Source organism: Pseudophryne corroboree, chromosome 3 (assembly GCF_028390025.1).
Source record: "Pseudophryne corroboree isolate aPseCor3 chromosome 3, aPseCor3.hap2, whole genome shotgun sequence".
Lineage (NCBI taxonomy): Eukaryota > Metazoa > Chordata > Amphibia > Anura > Myobatrachidae > Pseudophryne > Pseudophryne corroboree.
The window spans coordinates 613,723,559-613,746,499 of NC_086446.1; the positions used below are offsets into that span (position 1 = coordinate 613,723,559).

Below are 22,941 nucleotides of genomic sequence, written 5' to 3' on the forward strand. Positions count from 1 at the left end.
TTCTCCCTCCAAGGGTGTCGTGGACACCCCAAGAGGGAGAATTCTTGTCGGTATAGAAAAATATAAATTTGTGAACCCCTGTAAATGGCGCCCTGGAAGCTGCCCGTAGTGTGATTCACCACAATTGAATCTCACCAAAAATTTTAAATTTACACAGATTTAAAACAAAGAGTGTGTGGGACTCAAACAGTTACAGGCACTGTAATATTAGCATGATTTGTACTTCTCAATACGTTCCTCAGATGAATTCCATTCTACTGAGTAAATAGAGTTCTGATTCTCTTCAACAAGGCCTTCCTGCCTCTCGTGTGGATGTTACCATGAAAAGAAAGGATTGTATAAATGTGTAATAAAGTTTTTAACAGTACATGAGTTTCTCTTGTTGTTATACACTTTAAAGCAGTGAAGAAGGTGATTGTTTCACCGAAGAGGCGTACCCCAACTCACTTTTCCAAAGGAAAGGTTAAACTCATAAAGGTATCTTTTATCCACCACTGTGTTTAACAGACTCACTCTCGTGCTGAACCCTTTTAGCCAGGAAAGATAAGCATACCTCACTCACAATAAAAGGAGGCTGCCTCAAACGTATCAAGGTTTCTTTTGTTGATAGTTCCCTATTTCTTCTAGCCCAATGTCTTTTCCTCTCATATGGGTGTCACCGTGAAATAAAAATATGTATATATATGTGTGATATCGTTTTCAACTACATATCAATCTTCTTAATTGCTGTAAACATTCACACATACATCAATTATTTCTCCTTCACTGGGAAAGCGTACCCTGACTCACTTTTCACATAAAAGGTGTAAGCCTATAAAGGTATCTTTCGTCCACCACTGTATCCAACAAAGCAATTTGATGAACTCTTTTTAGCAAAGAAGCATATGCATACCTCACTTACAGAAAAGGAGGCAGGTTCAAACATATAGCGGTTTCTTTTCAAGAATATTTCTCTATTTCCTTCAATCGGGGTGCTTTTTTTCCTCTCGTGTAGATATCACCATGGGGAAAAAACATATATATATATATATATATATATATATATATAAGCAAAGAAAGGACTGGCACTCCTCTTCCCGGATTACATGCTTGGGTGCCCTCCCAGGTGGGAATTGGATAGAAGGTAACAAAGCAGGCGGCACTCCAAGGCTGTGGTAGATTAAAGTGTATTTACACACAAAACATAGTCCAACGTTTCGGGGTCCAAGCGCCCCTTTGTCAAGTTCACCTTGACAAAGGGGCGCTTGGACCCCGAAACGTTGGACTATGTTTTGTGTGTAAATACACTTTAATCTACCACAGCCTTGGAGTGCCGCCTGCTTTGTTACCTTCTATATATATATATATATATATATATATATATATTTATGTGTAGTACTGTTTCTTTTCAACTACACCGTATTCTCTCTCATTATTGTATACATTTGCACATAGGAGGATAGTAATCCCTCTCCAGAGGGGGTGTACCTTGACTCACTCTTTATATAAAGGAGAAACACCCGTAAAGGTATCTTTTTAGTCCACCACTGTGTTTAAACAATATCCATCTAGTAGTGAGCCCACTTTGCAACAAGAGAGAAAGGCGTACCTCACTCACACAAGACAATGCTGATGAAAGCACATAAAGGTTTCTTTTTATATTTAGTGGATGAATGTCAGGCGTACCCTACTCACAGAAGAGATGATTATGTGCAAGCTCATCTGGGTTTCTTTAGGAGACTGACTGAGGTAAAAAAGAGAGTTCTTGTCTCCGTATGTGATGTCTCCACCGTGGTGGCGGGTTACTCAGAATTTTTTTTTCTCAACCACAATGGATCCACATGAAAAAAACACGATTTTTATTGTTAAAAAATACCCCACACAATTGGGGAAATATATACAACTGACAGAAACAATTCTTTAAAAACAGAGTCTGAAAAGAATTATAGCAGCAAGACTCTAACATAAAATGAATTCAAAAAAGTATCCAAAAATTATACAATAAAATTTGTATACACAGAAAAAATTACTTGAAAAAGTACCTGATTCATACCTATGTAGTATATTCGAATAGATCCACACTCTCAGCTGGTCGACATGTTTTGGCCTCTAGTAGGCCTTTATCAAGACATGCTGAGAGTGGAATGACCTGATTATTTATGTGTGGACCCTCCAATCAGCAATAATCAATTACTGACATCATCATTAGGTGACAGTTTTTTAGTTACATAGAAACATAGAAACATAGAATTTGTCGGCAGATAAGAACCACTTGGACCATCTAGTCTGCACCCTTTTTTTTTTATCTCTAACCTTAATTGATAGTTAGAAAAGAACTATTGAACAAAATACAGAAATCCAACCGCGTATGGTCTTTTTATCATGTTAAACAAAGTTGTGAAATATATAGCATTAACAATGAGTTGTTTCAAACATTATTATATGAGGTCTCCATGGCAACCGTGACTCACAAACACCAATCCATTTCTACTACTTGTAATCCAGATATGTAAATCTAGCGCCTCCCAGGTTAGAGTGAAGTGAGTAATTTACTTTCCCTAATGTGACTCCTTAATGAGTCTTTTACCCCCAATACAGCATGGAGAGTGACTTTTTTAATACAAAAACCGATCCGCGCCATTGTCATGACAACGCGGCTCATCTTCAGGAAGTGCTGGTGTGCGTCACTGGAACGCATGGTGAATTGCACACGAGACAGGAAAGCCAGCCCCGCTGGTTGTAGCGCTTATTATGCGTCGTTGTTATGATGACGCGGCCTCAGCCAAGAAAGTAGTCACCCGTCATTGACCCGCACGGTGGAGCGCACAAAGTCAAGACTTCCGGTACCTGAACAGGAAGTCACTGGCGCTGCTTAAAACAATTGTTTTTATATACTACAATCGTTATTATTCAGAACTTGTGAAAAAAGGTGACACATTAGTGTATACTATTCCTATGTCCTTTTCTATCCAAGGACAACAGGGAAAAAATATAATCAATATCGTGATAAATTATCGATACAAGGGCAGCCATTATTAAAATGGTCAAAAATTGCCCATGAGTGAAAATACTTTTAATAGTGGTCTAACTTAAAATTATATAGATTGTGTTTCCATATAGTGCATATATCTACTAGTGCCGTGATTTTTCAAGGTTACCATGGTGATTCCCCACCCTATTATGGCATAACATAACACATTCTTAATGGCGTGCCTCCGGCCATTTTTCTTCAATCTTGAATTGTCCAGATACAATTGTGAACCTAGAAAAACTAGAGAACAATGATCAGGATGAGGAAAAACAAACTTCACCAAAATTTCGAGCCTAAAACATACATTATAGGAACCATTTAAGTTCAAAATCATTGTTTAACCCCCCTGGAGCCAAAGTATGACAATTGAAAATCATGTTAATTTCCATTTTCGCCAAAAGTTTGGAACTATCTTTATTCCTGATGTTCCCTTTGACGGCTTTAATCCCACAAAAGGATGATACACCTGAAGTAGAGCAACCACGTACCTGTTTGAAGTGAGCCGAGAGAGCATGGGTCTCTAGCCCCTTTTTAATATTCCGTATATGTTCCCCTAACCTCACCTTAAATGGCCGTGAGGTTCTACCTATATATACTTTATCACAACTGCATCTTATTGCATATATTACGTTCTTAACGTTGCAAGTGATAAATTCCTTAATTTGTATACTGTTCCCATTAATGGTAATCTCATCAACTTTATTGCCACCTGTATTTTTTATGTTTTAACATGCCACACATGACCCGCAACGGTAAAAACCAGTTGATGTTATGGTTGATATAGAGGGTGGTGGAGGTAGGACACTTGATACCAGTTTGGATTTTAGGTTAGGGGCTCTACGATAAATCACTTTCGGTTTACTGGGTAATAACGGTCCCAACACTGTATCTTTTTGTAATAGAGACCAGTGTTTTTTAATTATCTTCTCTACTGTTTTGTGTTCTTTTGTGTAGTTGGTGACAAAAGAAAAATTAAAGTCACACTTTTCCTTTGACATGATTTTCTTTGTTAATAAATCTTTTCGTTCTAAATTTTTTGTTTTATCAATTTACTGGTCCACCCTTTTTTCATTGTAGCCACAGGCCTTACATTTTTTTCCCCATAATATGTGCCTGATCAGAAAACACTTTTTCATTCGTGAAAATTCTTCTAAGTCTTTTAAATTGGCCACTGGGAATTGCATTTATCCAGTTGTCATGATGGCAACTACTTGCCAGAAGATAGGACCATGAATCTGTACAACAAAAACTAATACAAATGGTTGATAAAGCTGTATCAAAAGGAACGATTACAGATAAAGAAGCAAAATTCATTATTAATAATGACCCGTCAGTGCCTAAAATTCATAAGAATTTGGAAAACCCCCCCGGTAGACCAATTATATCAGGGGTAGAGTCTATTACCGCGAACCTGTCGAATTATATCGATTATTATTTGCAACCTTTAGTTAGGCTTAACAGATCACATCTTAAGGATACCACTAGTTTTCTGCATTTATTAAACACTATTGCCTGGGAAGAAAATTATCTCCTAGTAACACCTGATGTAAGCGCTCTTTATACCATCATCGACCACAAGGATGCCTGGAAGCTGCTCGTTGTTCATTGGAATCATCTTCATTGTCAATCAGTCTAAAAAAACTTTTTGCTTGAGGGAATGGAATTCATTCTACTTAACAATTTCTTTTTGTTTAAGGATGAGCTCTATTTACAGAAAACGGGCACTGCTATGGGCACCAGGTTCTCCCCGAGTTATGCCAACCTATTTATGGGGGCATGGGAGGACGACACGATCTGGTCGAGCCAAGAACTCGGGACGAACCTGGTGTCCTATGCAAGATACATAGACAATATATTTTTGTTGGGGGGGTGATAGAACCAGTCTCACCCAATTCTGTACTGTATTGAATTCTAATGTGAAAAACATTGTACTTACCTTTGACATTCAAGAGAAGAGCATTAATTTTCTGGATGTGACAGTTTATATAGAGGGGGGGGGAAATCTGCTCTAAAATATATACTAAACCTACAGATTCAGGGTCCTATCTTCTGGCAAGTAGTTGCCATCATGACAACTGGATAAATGCAATTCCCAGTGGCCAATTTCAAAGACTTAGAAGAATTTGCACGAATGAAAAAGTGTTATCTGATCAGGCACATATTATGGGAAAAAAATTTAAGGCCTGTGGCTACAATGAAAAAAGGGTGGACCAGGAAATTGAGAAAACAAAAAATTTAGAACGAAAAGATTTATTTTCGAAGAAAATCATGTCAAAGGAAAAGTGTGACTTTAATTTTTCTTTTGTCACCAACTACACAAAAGAACACAAAACAGTAGAGAAGATAATTAAAAAACACTGGTCTCTATTACAAAAAGATACAGTGTTGGGACCATTATTACCCAGTAAACCGAAAGTGATTTATCGTAGAGCCCCTAACCTAAAATCCAAACTCGTATCAAGTGCCCTACCTCCACCACCCTCTCTATCAACCATAACATCAACTGGTTTTTACCGTTGCGGGTCATGTGTGGCATGTAAAAACATAAAAAATACAGGTGGCAATAAAGTTGATGAGATTACCATTAATGAGAACAGTATACAAATTAAGGAATTTATCACTTGCAACGTTAAGAACGTAATATATGCAATAAGATGCAGTTGTGATAAAGTATATATAGGTAGAACCTCACGGCCATTAAAGGTGAGGTTAGGGGAACATATACGGAATATTAAAAAGGGGCTAGAGACCCATGCTCTCTCGGCTCACTTTAAACAGGTACGTGGTTGCTCTACTTCAGGTGTATCATCCTTTTGTGGGATTAAAGCCGTCAAAGGGAACATCAGGAATAAAGATAGTTCCAAACTTTTGGCAAAAATGGAAATTAACATGATTTTCAATTGTCATACTTTGGCTCCAGGGGGGTTAAACAATGATTTTGAACTTAAATGGTTCCTATAATGTATGTTTTAGGCTCGAAATTTTGGTGAAGTTTGTTTTTGCTCATCCTGATCATTGTTCTCTAGTTTTTCTAGGTTCACAATTGTATCTGGACAATTCAAGATTAAAGAAAAATGGCCGGAGGCACGCCATTAAGAATGTGTTATTTTATGTCATAATAGGGTGGGGAATCACCATGGTAACCTTGAAAAATCACGGCACTAGTAGATATATGCACTATATGGAAACACAATCTATATAATTTTAAGTTAGACCACTATTAAAAGTATTTTCACTCATGGGCAATTTTTGACCATTTTAATAATGGCTGCCCTTGTATCGATAATTTTTCACGATATTGATTATATTTTTTCCCTGTTGTCCTTGGATAGAAAAGGACATAGGAATAGTATACACTAATGTGTCACCTTTTTTCACAAGTTCTGAATAATAACGATTGTAGTATATAAAAACAATTGCTTTAAGCAGCGCCAGTGACTTCCTGTTCAGGTACCGGAAGTCTCGACATTGTGCGCTCCACCGTGCGGGTCAATGACGGGTGACCGCTTTCCTGGCTGAGGCCGCGTCGTCATAACAACGACGCATAATAAGCGCTACAACCAGCGGGGCTGGCTTTCCTGTCTCGTGTGCGGTTCACCATGCGTTCCAGTGACGCACACCAGCACTTCCTGAAGATAAGCCGCGTTGTCATGAAAACGGCGCGGATCGGTTTTTGTATTAAAAAAGTCACTCTCCATGCTGTATTGGGGGTAAAAGACTAATTATGGAGTCACATTAGGGAAAGTAAATTACTCACTTCACTCTAACCTGGGAGGCGCTAGATTTACATATCTGGATCACAAGTAGTAGAAATGGATTGGTGTTTGTGAGTCACGGTTGCCATGGAGACCTCATATAATAATGTTTGAAACAACTCATTGTTAATGCTATATAGTTCACAACTTTGTTTAACATGATAAAAAGACCATACGTGGTTGGATTTCTGTATTTTGTTCAATAGTTCTTTTCAAAGTAAAAAACTGTTACCTAATGATGATGTCAGTAATTGATTATTGCTGATTGGAGGGTCCACACATAAACATCAGGTCATTCCACTCTCTCAGCATGTCTTGGTAAAGGCCTACTACAGGCCGAAACATGTCGACCAGCTGGGAGTGTGGATCTATTCGAATATACTACATAGGAATCAAGTATTTTTTCAAGGAATTTTTTCTGTGTATACAAATTTTATTGTATGTTTTTTGGATACTTTTTTTGGATTCATTTTATGTTAGAGTCTTGCTGCTATAATTCTTTTCAGACTCTGTTTTTAAAGAATTGTTTCTGTCAGTTGTATATATTTCCCCAATTGTGTGGGGTATTTTTTAACAATAAAAATCATGTTTTTTTCATGTGGATCCATTGTGGTTGAGAAAAAAAAATTCTGAGTAACCCGCCACCACGGTGGGGACATCACATACGGAGACGGGAACTCTCTTTTTTACCTCAGTCAGTCTCCTAAAGAAACCCAGATGAGCTTGCACATAATCATCTCTTCTGTGAGTAGGGTACGCCTGACATTCATCCACTAAATATAAAAAGAAACCTTTATGTGCTTTCATCAGCATTGTCTTGTGTGAGTGAGGTATGCCTTTCTCTCTTGTTGCAAAGTGGGCTCACTACTAGATGGATATTGTTTAAACACAGTGTCACAATCACCTTCTTCACTGCTTGAAAGTGTATAGCAACAAGAGAAACTCATGTACTGTTAAAAACTTTATTACACATTTATACAATCCTTTGTTTTCATGGTAACATCCACACTAGAGGAAGGAAGGCCTTGTTGAAGAGAATCAGAACTCTATCTACTCAGTAGAATGGAATTCATCTGAGGAACGTATTGTGAAGTATAAATCATGCTAATATTATAGCGCCTGTAACTGTTTGAGTCCCACACACTCTTTGTTTTAAACTTGTCGGTATACACGCAGTCGGGATTCCGGCGTTGGTATGCTGAGCACCGTGATCCCGAAAGCCGGTATATCGAGTGCCACCCATATGAAGATGTATGCTCTATGTGGATAGCAGAAGTTGCATCATTGCTATCCACTTGTTATACAGAAAGGGTATGCTATACAGGAAGTGCCTCTGCAGCCATTGTTCAGCATGACTGCAGTTAGTAAAGCCACACTTGTGCAGCTCTCCAGAGTCCTGTGGGGATTGGCACAAGGACAACTTTACAATACTTATGAACACCTAAGAAAGAACTACATCGTGAAAAATGCATTTCCTTTTTTTTCTTTCAGGGCTTTGCTTTTGGAATCTCGGGAGAAAATTTAACCATGAGACTAAGGTCTTTATCATTTAAGGCACTACTCCGCCAGGTACTGCAGATTGTTTATTGGATTAAATATACATGTTTGTTTTGCACAGCTATATGCTGTGATAGCCCACTGGGGAAATAATGGGTGTCTATTATGATGAACTCTTGTGTTATACACATAACATAATCCAGTTACTCCTACTCATGTGCCTCGATCTTTTCCCCATTTTGTAAATGTACCCTCATCACATCCTTTGGGTGCCATTTGCAATAAAACATTTACGTTTATATGTTTCAATAGACTGCACGGACCACTAAAAGACTTGTGCAGAGATGAGAGTAAAGAAAAATAAAAAATTAACTTTACGCAGTGGCAAAACCATGTGCAGGTGGGACAGATTTAAAATGTGCAGAGAGATTTGGATTTGAGATGATGTGTCCAAACTCAAAATTACATTGAAAATAAAACTGCCCAGCATATGTGGGCTGCATGCAAATAAATAAATATTTGCATCCCTTGCATTGCAACACGGTTTGCCCAAATGTACAGTTAAGCTGGGTACACAATGGAGCGACGAGCATTCATTCCGACATCAGAACCGATGGTCATCCCTGCTTTACTGTTTCCTGGGCTGCTAGCCAATTAGGACCTGGGGGCGGGGCTTCATAGGTATCAGAGATGGACCTATGCTCAGTGTCCCAGCACCTTGTATAAAAAAAAACCCAGAACCATCGGGTGGTTCTATACCATTGATGGCGGGAAACCATTTGGCATCTCCCCAATCGATGGTAAACATATTCAACATCGGGTACCGCACAGCAGGCTAAACAGAATCAGATATCCTGTGCAGAGCAGAGGCGGAGGGGAGGGCAGGAGCCAGGAAAACACATTCCTGTTGGTCTCTTCCCCTTCCACTGCTGCTGGAGCATGACTGACAGCACAGGATAGCGCTGCTGATTGGTCTGAGCGTGCCCTAATGCACCCGCCCTTTCTGGTTTTTGAATTCCCATATCACATACCGCCCCACTTAGACCACTGATCAGCAGTGTTAAGGTGCATACACATGGAGAGATTTTAACTGTGAGAGATTCTGACTGAGCGTTTTCCCTTGAACTGGCTGTAGGAGATTTTGACTTACTTTACCAGAGATTTTGACTAACTTTTCCAGCTATTTTGGCTATGGGCGATTTTGGCTAACTCATTTAAGCAAGGGGATGCTTTTTCTTTTCCAGCGACCTAGCCAAAATTGACTTGCCTGCACAGTCTATTTTTAGCAGCGATAGCGACCTGGCGGGGACACGCATCGCTATTGCTGGCTGTGTACACATGGAGGGATACCTCTGTCTGTCTGTTTTTACCCAGTTTTGTTCTATTACTGTTGTTCTAATTGTAAAGCGCAACGGAATATGCTGCGCTATATAAGAAACTGTTAATAAATAAATAAATATATAATATGCACTAACTTTCTGAGCGATTTTGACTATATAGTCAAAATCGCTCAGTTATATCTCTCCGTGTGTATGCACCTTAAGAGCTCATGGGGACAGCTACTTTTTGGAGTATCTATCCCCACACAGTAGCAGTATTGAATCGCTGTGGCCTTTAAAGATTGTCCACTGCACCTTGCTGTGCATCAGATACCCTAAATTGTGCAGGGCATTGATATTGAAAAGACCCCTAAAACTGTAATATTAGAAGAGACCCCAACACAGTAAAATCAATAGAATGCTTCATTCTGGCTACATAATTCTATAACAGGTTTCACAACTTAAGCATTTTCAGTGCTGTTTGCTAACTATGAACATTGTGGTCTTCACTGCACTGTCACTGAATCTTCTATAATCCCATTTAGCACAATAGTGGGTAGATTGATTTACTAAAGCTTCCAAAACAGACGAGTGGAGGTGTTGCCAATAGCAACTAAGCAGGTTTTATTGTTCTCTGGGATGCAATAGAGAGATAAAAGTTTTCTTATAATCGAATTGGTTGCTATGGCAACACCACCACTTTTGAGTTATAGAAGCTTTAGTAAATCTATCCCTAGATCTGAGATATTTTGAGTGTCTCTTCACTTGACAATCTTTATATTCCATTTAGTAATCCTATTTGATGGTGATGCTATATGAAGTAATGATACTTTACTAATGGTATCTGGCCTACACTAATGTACTTTTAATGCAAATGTGTGACTTTTCTCCTAAACTATTGTTTTGCTCTAAATGGAATTTGTTGTATTTGGTTACTACTGTTTAATTATTACAAAACATTAAACAAATATAACATTCCTTTTTATAATATATTTTTTGTAAGAAAGCATTAATTTAAAGACTGTCAAAATATGACAGCTGTTCATGATAAACCTTATATACTATATACTTATTTTGTTACAGGAAATCGGATTCTTTGATGATCATGCAAATGCAGTTGGTGTTTTACTGACCAGACTCGCTACAGATGCATCACAAGTAAAAGGGGTGTGTATAAATTACACTCTTTAATCCATCAAAGAGTGTCAATTTTCTATTAGATTAATGTGCATCTCTTACCTCTGATTCTGTGTCAGTCACAGACACAAATGGCAATTTTTAGCTTTTGCATCGCATGTACAGAAGCAAATTTACAAATTTTTGCATATCTACATACTATTCTGAGTTGTACAGGGTAGGGGTCCTGGGGTGTACACCAGTGATGAGAAGTGCAACCCTGCGGAGACCTTTCAGTAGAACTGCATACAAAGACAAAGGTTGCAGGTTCACAATTCAAACACTGCCAATTTATTATTAATAATCATTGCAATAAAATTTAGCATTTTGAGGGAGGTTCTTCGCATAGTTATGGCCATAAGTAACGGCTTGCCCACCACATCCAGGTGACCTCACTTGCCTGACTAATGAGGTCACCCGGACGCAGTGGGCAAGCTGTTACTTATGGCCATAACTATGCGAAGAACCTCCCTCAAAATGCTAAATTTTATTGCAATGATTATTATTAATAGAATGGTGCATTTGCAACCTTGTCTTTGTATGCAGTACTATTCTGAGTTGAACAGATCTTGGTTGTATCGTGAACTGGGCGGTGACCATGTGAGCACATGGAACTGTTTTGTCTTGTGGTGGTGCAGCTAGAGTCCCATGCTATTTTGAGTCGTGCATACAGTGAAGGGAAGCCTGTTTCAGAGGGAATTCTTCTACTTAGCATGGGCTGGTACAAGTACTGATATCAATAATAATGGTTACAGCTGTGGGCCGTGCAGCTTCCAGTTTTAATCTGTGTGGATCTTCACATTAGCCCCTTGGGAACCTGCATTAGTATAAACTTGTATATCTGGCTTCAGTGGCATCACACAACTGCCCCACAATGTACTCTGCCTCACATGCCTGCAAACAAGGCTGTTTTTCTTTTACTCCATGACTTGGGATGTTTGATGGACATTCTTAGAAATATGGTAGCAGGTACTGAACAAAGAATCTGCCATAAATTATTTCCAGAGTATGTATGCCCTTATTTATCAATGAGTGATACATTTCACTGTGAGTGATAAATTGCACCAGCCAATCCGCTCCTAACCGTCATTTTTCAAACACAGTCTGTAACATGGCAGGTAGGAGCTGATTGGCTGGTGCAATTTATCACTCACAGTGAAATTTATCACTCATTGATAAATGAGGGCAATAGATCTGTTCTACAAAAAAAGGCCATTTTCACAGTGTAAGGAAGCAAAAAAACTACTACATCACAAAAATAATATTTAATACACTTTTTTCTTTCAACCATGTGTCTTTGAGAAAAACAAATGAGAAAAAAACAAAAGGTGCCTTCAAAATGGACTGGTGTTTTATTAATACTAATTTTGCTTAATTTTCCGATCTCCAGGCTACTGGCACTCGGATCGGTTTGATCACTATGACGGTGTGCACTCTCCTGACAGCAATCATAATTGCGTTTGTGTATGGCTGGCAGCTAACACTGCTTATTTTGGCGTGCGTACCATTTCTGATTGGTGCAAATTTCATTAGAATGAAATCCATGTCTGGTCATGCATCAAAGGATCAGAAAGCTTTAGAGGAAGCTGGAAGGGTAAGTCAGCTTAATTGTCAAAATGTGATCGAAAAGGCTTTAAATGGCTCATACTGCTATCAATAATTCTATTTTATTTCTAGGGAATTGAGAGTTTAAAATAGCAATGTATAAAAGTCATAATATAGAACAGTGGCACGGTGGTTAGCATTGCTGCCTTCCAGCACCAGTCAGAATATGATGGCTGTTCATGATAAACCTTAAATATGCATATTTTAGATTTGATTCTGACTATAGACTTATAGGTGTGGAGTTTGCATGTTCTTCCCATGTTTGCGAGGGCTTCCTCCATGTACTCTAATTTTATCCCACAACCCAAAAACATACTGTTACTGTAGGTTAAATTTTCCTTGGACAAAATGAACCCTAGTGTGAATGTCTGTGTGGTAGGGACTGTAGCTTTCCAGGGGCAGAGTCTGATGTGTAGAGCCATCTACATAATTGCCTACTCTCCCAGAATGGCTGGGAGGCTCCCAAAAATGGGTCGCGCTCCTGGCCACCCAAGACAGTGGGCAAGTCTCCCAGATCCAGCCTCTATCTGCCCCTATCCGCCAGACTGTCCTCAGCCACCTGAATTCTCCTATCCGCCAGACAGTAGATGACATGTTTGTGCTGAGTCGTGTCATTGTAGCCATGCCCCCTGCTGTACAATGCAGGTAATCTCAACATAGTGGGGGGGCATGGCTACGATGACATGAACACGCTACCGTGCCCCCTGTACAGCTTTCTATACTGCACCACGCCCCCAAAGTGCCCCCTGTTCTGCAACACGCCCCCTGATCCACCCACTTGCTGCACTGACTCGGCTCTCGCCTCCTGGAGAAGGACTTCTGAAAATAGGTAAGTATAGCTAAATATTCCCTGAGAAGTGCTGCATAATATGTTTGTGCTATATATTAAAAACTGTTAATAATAAAAATAAATAGCCCTTGTGAACAAAAAAATTAAAACAGAGTAGTGTATTTTTTACAGTGTTATCTAGATTCAAAACTGAGTGCAGGAAGCCAGGAATTGTGATAAGGAGTTGATATAGGAATCGTGGAAGAGGCCAGGTATTATGACATTGGTTAGAGATGAGGGCATCAGACATTGGGGCTCATTGGGGATTTTTTCAATCTCTTTGTGTCCATGGAGCAGGTTTTATTCCCAGTTGGTAGAATAAAATGAGAATTTCACAGTGTTTCATGAAATTTTCATTGCTTTTTTGGAGTCTATGGGAGAAGGGGGGGGGGGGGGGGGTGTTGGTGGGGACATTTACTTGTAGATCTCTATGGAGGTAGCAATAAGCAACTCCCATTCTTGTTAATAAAATGGAAAAACATACTTTTGCTTGTGTAGAATGTCATACCTTGCTTCTGTCTACTGAAGAGCCACATTGTGGTGGCTAATGCAGCCATTGCCAAAAGTTTTGAGAATTACACAAATATTAATTTTTCACAAAGTCTGCTGCCTCAGGTTTTACAGTATGATAGCAATTTGCACATACTGTACTCCAGAATGTCATGAAGAGTGATCAGATTAATTGCAATTAATTGAAAACTCCCTCTTTGCCATGACCATGAACTTAATCCCAAAAACCACATTTCCACTGCATTTCAGCCCTGCCACAAAAGGACTAGCTGACATCATGTCAGTGATTCTCTCGTTAACACAGGTGAGAATGTTGACGAGGACAAGGCTGGAGATCGCTATGTAATACTGATTGAGTTAGAATAAAAGACTGGAAGCTTTAAAAGAAGGGTGGTGCTTTAAATCATTGTTCTTCCCCTGTTAACCATAGTTACCTGCAAGGAAACTCGAGCAATCATTTTTGCTTTGCATAAAAAGGGCTTCACAGGCAAGGATATTGCTGCTAGTAAGATTGCGTCAATAATTTATGGGATCATCAAGAAGTTCAAGGAGAGAGGTCCAATAGTTGTGAAGAAGTCTTCAGGGCACCAGGACCGTCTTCTAAAGTTGCAGGATTGGGCACCACCAGTGCAGAGCTTGCTCAGGAATGGCCGCAGTGTATCTGACTTTTGGAGGATGGCCTGGTGTCAAGAAGGGCAGCAAAGAAGCCACTTCTCTCCAAAAAAAACATCAGGGACAAACTGATATTTTGCAAAAGGTACAGGGATTAGACTGCTGAGGACTGGGGTTAAGTCATTTTTTTATGATGAATCCCTTTTCAGATTGTTTGGGGCATCTGGAAAAATGCTTGTCCGGAGAAGGAAAGGTGAGCGACACCATCAGTCCTGTGTCATGTCAACAGTAGAGCATCCTGAAACCATTTATGTGTGGGGTTGCTTCTCAGCCAAGAGCGTGGGCTCACTCATAATTTTGCCTAAGAACACTGCCATGGATAAAGAATGGTACTAAGACATCCTCCAAGAGCAGCTTTTCCCAACTATCCAAGAACAGTTTGGTGATGGACAATGCCTTTTCCAGCATGATGGAGCACCTTGTCATAAGGCATAAGTGATAACTAAGTGGCTAGGGGAACAAAACATTGACATTTTGGGTCCATGGCCAGGAAACTCCCCAGACCTTAATCCCATTGAGAACTTGTGGTCAATGTTCAATAGGCAGGTGGACAAAAAAAACCCTTACAAATTCTGACAAACTCCAAGGATTGATTAGGCAAGAATAGGTGGCCATCAGTCAGTATGTGGCCCAAAAGTTGATTTACAGCATGGCAGGGCGAGTTGCAGAGGTCTTGAAAAAGAAGGGTCAACACTGCAAATATTGACTCTTTGCATAAACTTAATGTAATTGTCAATAAACGCCTTTGACACTTATGAAATTCTTGTAGTTTTACTCCAGTATACCATAGTAACAACTGACAAAAAGGTCTAAAAACACTGAAGCAGCAAACTTTGTGAAAACCAATAGTGACATTCTGAAAACTTTTGGCCATGGCTGTATAGACGGGGTGCAGTTATAATGCTGGCTGTCGGCATCCCAGTGTTCAGGAGCCCAATGCAAGAATCCGGACAGCTGACATATTACTGGCATTTGAAATGCTGACACCCACCCACCCATAATTTCCACCCCATTGGTGGGTCCACGCCACCAACCAAGTGGGAATAGAACCTGTGCTGAGCATAGCTCACCACCGTGCTCGAAGCGTGGTGAGCACAATTAGCCCGTGAGGGGACTCGCTGACAGTATACCGGCAGATGGGATGCCGCTGTCGGTATACTGACAGCCGGCATCCCGAAAGCTGGTATGTCATCTCCATTCTCCATTCTGTATAAACTACAGAACCATAAAGCCCTATTCTGCTGGCTTCTTTGCACTGAAGAGTCACAGACATTCTGGTGGCTAGTATAAACGTCAGTGCTCTGTTTTGCTGGCTTCTGGGCACTGGTGGCTAGTATAACCGCAAAATCCTATTCTTTGTACAATGTAAGGTGTACTGAAGTGTGTATTAAGGACTCCATTAGTTTGGTCTGTGAAAACACTTCTAATCCTCTTCAAAGCCATCTGTACATTTAAAGCATTTAACAAGTCTGTGTTCATTAATCTAAATTAGACTTCCACTTACCTGAAAAACATGGCTAATACTGTATATGGCGCTACTGGCAAAAATAAGATACAACAGGCACTGACACTCTAAATATAAAAAGGGATAGGGAACAATATGTCATAATTCTGACATTGACCATATTGACACTCATCACGTAGGCAGTGATACATATAGTCCCTGGTGGCCCAGTGGTGACTTACCTCCTCCTAGCGGGGTCTTACGGGTTTTGGCAGCCATGCGACCGTCACTTGTGGATCAGAGCTGTGTGCCTCTGGTGCCTGGGTTAGTACAGTATTTCTCCCTTATCCCTACCCCTAACCCCCCCCTTAGCCTAACCCTTCCACCTGTAGCCTAATCATAATGTCAACATTCTGACAATGTCAACATTTCACCTGTCGCAATTCTGAGAATGAGAATATTGACAAGTTGCCCATCAACATTTTAACAATGTCAACATCATAGCGGTTGACATTATGAATTGTTTTATTGTCCACCTTTTGACTACATAAAAATGCATTCAACCTGGCTTCATGATCATTTGTGTGTGGATTGACCACGTTTATTTTGTCACATTTCACTTTTTAAACTACTCAATGTGTGATACCAAAAAGAAAAAACACAACACATAAAAAAAGAAGCTTTAAACGCCAGCACTTTATTGTATGCCAATTGAAGCTGACACCAACACTCTCCTCACATGGATATTACTCACTTCCAAAATATTTATACCTGCTGATTCAGCTTGCAGCTATTTTGTCAGAAAAGATGTATATAGAATGATATTGGAAAGGAATACAGTATATTTATATTTATAAGCGGGAGTAGTGAGGTTGAGCATAGCATGAGCCCACTGCCAGCTACGAGTAGCGCTCTCCCTCCCTCTCCCAGCACTTACTCAGCTTGTGCATATTAAGTATGACTGTGATTAGCAGGGTTGAGCATAGGGCAGTATTGTTGGATTGGGAGCTATTCTGTGCCTCCACTGCATGTTCAATTACTTGTACTGCATAACAGCAATTTCTCCAGGCTTGTTTTTTACGAGGCTGGGTACGCACCCACAATAATCATAGCCAGCTACACTAGCAAAGTGGCTTTCATGGAAATCATAAGGAATTTGGATATTGCAAATTTATCAGCTTCAAGTCACTGACTTTTGGACATATTAATTAATTTACCTATAATTTACCCAAACAGGCATGCTTTAGTGGGCATTACGTTATCTGTAACTCACATCTGCGCCCTCATTGGTGTTAAGGTTCACTTCCTGTTCTTCTAAGATATTTACATACTGTACCTACTGATTCAACTTGCAGCTACCATTTTGTCAGAAAATGTGTGTGTGTGTGTGTGTGTGTATATATATATATATATATATATATATATGTATGTGTGTATAAAAGGAGAGTGCAATACAGTATATTTTGTTACTTGCTTCAAAACGCTATTTAAATATGTTGTTGAACCTAATATTTTTTTTCATGCAGATCTCAACTGAGGCAGTTGAAAATATAAGAACAGTGGTATCACTGACAAGGGAAGAGGCATTTTACAACCGATATAATGAAAGTTTATCAGGCCCTTACAAGTAAGTCATATGGTTTTATGTTAAACAGCTAATTTTGTAGCTCTGTGAAGTTTCTTATTTCTAAACTAGGTTTCATAGTTGGTTAATGTGTAGTACCCATCACCTGTCATGTATACTGTTAAAACAGCCATTTTGTTAGCTGATGCATTACCTACGTGAATGCAGCTTATTGATTCACTTAAAATAAGAGGCTTCATATAGGGGGAGATGTAAGAAGAGGTTGTACAGTATGTGTCAAATGTGCTAGAGCTAGTGCTAGTTAACATTTACAATGAGCTCCCGTCCGGACCCGGTATGTATGAAAGCAGATAACGTGGAGAGAAATCACTTTTCTCTACGGTATCTGCAAACATTTAAAGGTTTTGTCATCTTTATACAATTGTATGGCAACAGAAAGACATCCAGAGTTATTAAAAAATGATAAGCGCACATTTGCTGGTTATTTTTTCCCCACACATCAGCAGGTGTTAGCTGGCAGTATGTGTGCTGGCCTGTGATGTCTACTTGGGTCCAGGCTGCACATGGGAGATCTTGCAATGGTTGTGAGCACCTGGGATTAGCATAATGCATTACACACTCCTCCAAATCCTGCCCACAGACTCCAGTGAAACTAGCCAATGGGATTCTGGGGACAGGCTTAGGAGGAATGTGTAAGTCCCAGGTACTGCACAGCACACAGTACTGCCTATCCCCAGGGAATACAGCCAGCACGTATTTTACATACATGATAACATGTATGTTTATATGTGCTAAGTGGTTCCCCCCCTGCACTATGTGGTAGGCACTACAGTCACTGCTGGTTGCGAGATCTTGCACATGTGCAGTGGAGCCAGCCAGGAGGTAAGACACAGTGCATCAGCTGTGGCTCTCACTGGTACTGCTTCCTGCTTCACCACGATAAGTGGCGCTATAGTACATTTACCCCATAGTCCCTCAGTTACATCATTAGTTGCTACTGGATAAACTGGCCAAACGTCTGCCCTCCACTGTGTGTTGGTGCATGCACATTCTTTTTCATCTTCTGACATGTATCAGTTTCTTAAGATAATCACTTTTATTGCTAGCTGCAACAGTGACCAAAGGTATTTGCAGAGGTGCCAAGGAGGTGGGCACATTCTAAGCCACGCCTCCATTTGTATGTGGCATTTGCATTGCTCTGCCACTCAGCAGCAGCATCAAATCCCCACTGGGGAAATATGCAGCATGATTGGCATTGTCCCCGTAGAAGTACCAGGTCCTGGAACTATTCATGGTGTCTCCTGGTATCTGCCAGCTAGATGCAGTTTTTCAAACTAATATATGGTTCCAATATGTAACTTAAGTAGTTCTGCTTTCAGTAATAATATAAAAGCGTGTACTATATTGGGAGAATTTCTTACCTAAAACATATGTAATATCTGGATGTGGAAATGATAAAATATGCTTTTAAGAAAGCTCAAAATTGCATGACTGACGTCTGACATAATGTTTTGTTGTTGCTATCCTGCATTAGGGACTCTTTGGCTAAAGCTCCGCTCTATGGCATCACTTATGCTGTTTCCCAGTCAATGAACTACTTTGTGAACGCAGCTGTATTTCGGTTTGGAGCCTGGCTGATTGCACACTGCTACACAGCATTCGAGAATGTGTTCATGTAAGTACTGAACTCCTATGAAACAATGAACTTCGTTATTTTTTCCTTGGCTGCAGATGGCTCGGCTTTGTAAGAGATATAATATAGCAATAGCTGGAGTGGGTGGAAATGATTCTACTATATTTGTAGGACATACAGTATTACCAATAAATATGAATCTACAGCATTATATGTAGTGGGTCCCTTTCTGTAAATAACCTGAACAGCATTCATTTAATCACAGGAATCCGGTAGCCAATTATTACTGGTACCTAGAGCCATTTACTGTACACTTCAATAGATGCACAGCTTCAATACTTGTACATTTCCAGACTGGCTACTAGAATGGACCAACCCCTTTTTTATTAAATACCAGTCATTACATACAGGTGTGGTATGATTTGTTGTCGGTTATCCTGTATACAGTCATGAGGTCTACATGAGAATACTGGCATGGTCAAACTGTTGGTAACTTGTTGACAGTGTCGAAACTCATCATGACTACACTGATAATATGTTGACCTGATATGTTGACTGGGGTTCACTATGATATGCCGGCGGTCGGGCTCCCGGCGACCAGCATACCGGCGCCGGGAGCCCGACTGCCGGCTTACCGACAGTGTGGCGAGCACAAATGAGCCCCTTGCGGCCTCGCTGCGCTCGCCACGCTACGGGCACGGCCACGCTGTTTTATTCTCCCTCCAGGGGGGTCGTGGACCCCCACGAGGGAGAATAGTGTCGGTATGCTGGCTGTCGGGATCCCGCAGCCGGTATACTGTGCGCCGGGATCCCGTCAGTCGGCATACTGAAGACCACCCGTATAGTGTATACTGCATTGTGCTCAGTTTCACAAAGATCTCCGAAATAAAATGCAAAGAAAAGAAGCCAATTAGGTTACGGTTAGACTATGGGGGGTTGAATAATAGGGATAGGCTTTAAGGGGGGAGGTTAGGGTTAGGCTGCAGGGTGGGTGGGGCTTTGGGATAGGAAATAGGAGTAGGGATGGTGGGGAAATTAGACACGTTGACACCAAAACTGCTCCACATGTGACCAAGGCCCAAAAGAAGACACTGGAGTTGCCGTAGCCGCTGGGAGAAGGTAAGACACCACTAGAGCACCAGTATACAGGCGCCGGGATCCCGACAGCCGGCATACCGACACTATTTTCCCTCGTGGGGGTCCACGACCCCCCTGGAGGGAGAATAAAATAGCGTGGCGCGAGCCACCGTGCCCGTAGCGTGGCGAGCGCAGCGATCTTGCAAGGGGCTCATTTGAGCTCGCCACACTGTCGGTAAGCCGGCGGTCGGGCTCCTGGCGCCGGTATGCTGGTCGCCGGGAGCCTGACCGCCGGCATACCATAGTGTGAACCCCACTATACTAGATAAAAAGTCACTCAGGAGCAGAAACAGACACAATGACAGAGAGATGCTTTTTAATAGTAAAACTAATTAGCAACTATCATTTTATACCTGATCTGCATTCATCATTTTATGTTTTCCTATAGCGTTTTCTCTGCAATTATTTTTGCTGCTATGAATGTCGGACAGTCCACGTCTCTTGCGCCTGACTTTGGAAAAGCCACCATATCAGCCCAACGCATTATGAAGCTCCTGGACAGAAAGCCAGCGATAGATAGCTACAATGAGGATGGCGAAAAACTGGTACAACAAATCACACTTTACACGTCATGTTTTTTTCAATTTCCAAATAGTTTTAAACTATCTTGTTGCATTAATTTTATATTGTGTTCTAATTTCAATAACCACTGATTTGGTTTTTGAGTTGTATGTTAATTATTTAAAACTAAGGATTTATCTTATAAAAAAATAAATCTGGTAAAATTATACAAAAAGCATTCAGTCAAACTGCACTGCCATTAAATTACTCCTATGCCATTCCCAGACACTCCTTTGTTTGAATTAATTTACATCCTTTTTTTTAAATCTTATTCTTACTCACTATTATACCTTACATCAAGTGGTAAAACTCTCAATAAGGGTGGCCATTCCGAGTTGTTAGCTCGTTATTTTTTTTTCGCAACGGAGCGATTAGTCGCTAATGCGCATGCGCAATGTTCGCAGTGCGACTGCGCCAAGTAAATTTGCTATTAAGTTAGGTATTTTACTCACGGCATTACGAGGTTTTTTCTTCGTTCTGGTGATCGTAGTGTGATTGACAGGAAGTGGGTGTTTCTGGGCGGAAACAGGCCGTTTTATAGGTGTGTGCGAAAAAACGCTGCCGTTTCTGGGAAAAACGCGGGAGTGTCTGAAGAAACGGGGGAGTGTCTGGGTGAACGCTGGGTGTGTTTGTGACGTCAAACCAGGAACGAAACTGACTGAACTGATCGCAGTGGCAGAGTAAGTCTCGAGCTACTCAGAAACTGCTAAGAACTGTCTATTCGCAAATCTGCTAATCTTTCGTTCGCAAATCTACTATGCTAAGATTCACTCCCAGTAGGCGGCGGCTTAGCGTGTGCAAAGCTGCTAAAAGCAGCTTGCGAGCGAACAACTCGGAATGAGGGCCAAGAACCGAAGACTTTGCAGATTTTGCTGTAAAGCTTCATTCTCTAATAGGGGCGTTTCTACAGAGGAGGGGTCCCGTGTGCACCTTCGAGTGTGCCTCCTCCTCTGCACGGCGCTGTAGACTCCGGCGTTGTCCCCGCCATGATCCGTAGACCAATTTGGCTACCGCGCATGCGCGGCGGACATTTTGGCTGCGATTTCCGGCGTGATCACAGCTCCCAGCGTTGGACTCCGGAAAAGTAAGTATTAAAATGAATGCAATGGGTGCGGTGTGGGCCCCTCCCTGGACCCAGGGGCCCATGTGCACCGCACCCATTATAGAAACGCGGACATTCTCTAGTTTAGCTCATACCCTCTCCCTTGATGCCCTGTCACGCTTTGTCTGGTGAGTGTCAGTCAGAGTATAGTGTGATAAGTGGAGGTGCAAAGCTGCACAGACAGTTATACTCGTAACTCTACTACTTATCAGCAGCAGCTCTTACTTACGTTTAGTGGAAGGCAAGGGCATAGCTACCATAGGTGCAGGGAGTGCAACTGCTATAGGGCTCAGAGCTGAAAGGGGCCCTTCTCCCCTGTCAGTTACATGTGTTTTATACATTTTTCACCATTGGGTGATTCTTATAAACTTTTGCCCTGGGGCCTGCAATATATCTAGATATGCCCCCGGACCTGCTCATTGTAATGTGGTATAAAATGAAACTTTGGGTATTATAATGTTACATAATATGAACTTTGGCACTGTAATGTTGCAGAATATGAGATGGAAACACTGTATAATATGTCATAATGTGAATTGGGGGTACTGTGTGGCATAATGTATACTGGTAACCCTACAATGTGACATAATGGGAACTAGAGCGCTAATGTGGTTCATAAAATGAACTAGGGCATTACTATGGCGTCTAACATTAAATAAGGCACTACTGTGGTTCAGAAAATGAACTAGGCCACTATTAGGGCAGTTGTTAACATGAACAACTGCTGTGGGGAGGTGTCTCTCCAGAAGAATTGGGACAGGGGCCACTTCAAAATGTTGCTATGGGGCCCACACATTTCTGGCTATGCCCCTGGTGGGAGGGCTTCCACTACCCCTGTGCCGGGAAGAGGAGACAGCCAGCTGCCAGCCCCAGGTCCTGGCACTGCACTATGGATAGGAAGCTAGCTCTCTGCTTATTACAGCCCGGTCTGACAGTCCCAGAGAGAGAAAACACCTAACCAATATCGACTGCCTTGTATGTCTGTGACTGGCAGATTGGACTTCCAATAAGAAGTCACAGTGATGTCAGTGCAGTTACGGACTGCAACTGGCTTCACTGACACTAGCTGGGTGGAGGATTTTACCGGGGCGGGGGATGAGGGTAAT

The 22,941-nt window shown here is 41.0% G+C and overlaps 1 protein-coding gene across 14 annotated transcripts in view; it reads left to right on the top strand.

The window, feature by feature from the left end:
- The window catches only part of LOC135056444 (ATP-dependent translocase ABCB1-like), a 194,363-nt gene that overhangs the window by 159,885 nt on the left and 11,537 nt on the right, over positions 1-22,941 (top strand). For all 14 annotated transcript variants that reach the window (XM_063961626.1, XM_063961625.1, XM_063961621.1 and 11 more), the window contains 6 exons: positions 8,257-8,334; positions 10,665-10,748; positions 12,148-12,351; positions 17,344-17,444; positions 18,937-19,077; positions 20,561-20,717. In XM_063961626.1, coding sequence (XP_063817696.1) covers positions 8,257-8,334; positions 10,665-10,748; positions 12,148-12,351; positions 17,344-17,444; positions 18,937-19,077; positions 20,561-20,717 — 765 coding nt within the window. The remainder of the gene's footprint in view (positions 1-8,256; positions 8,335-10,664; positions 10,749-12,147; positions 12,352-17,343; positions 17,445-18,936; positions 19,078-20,560; positions 20,718-22,941) is intronic.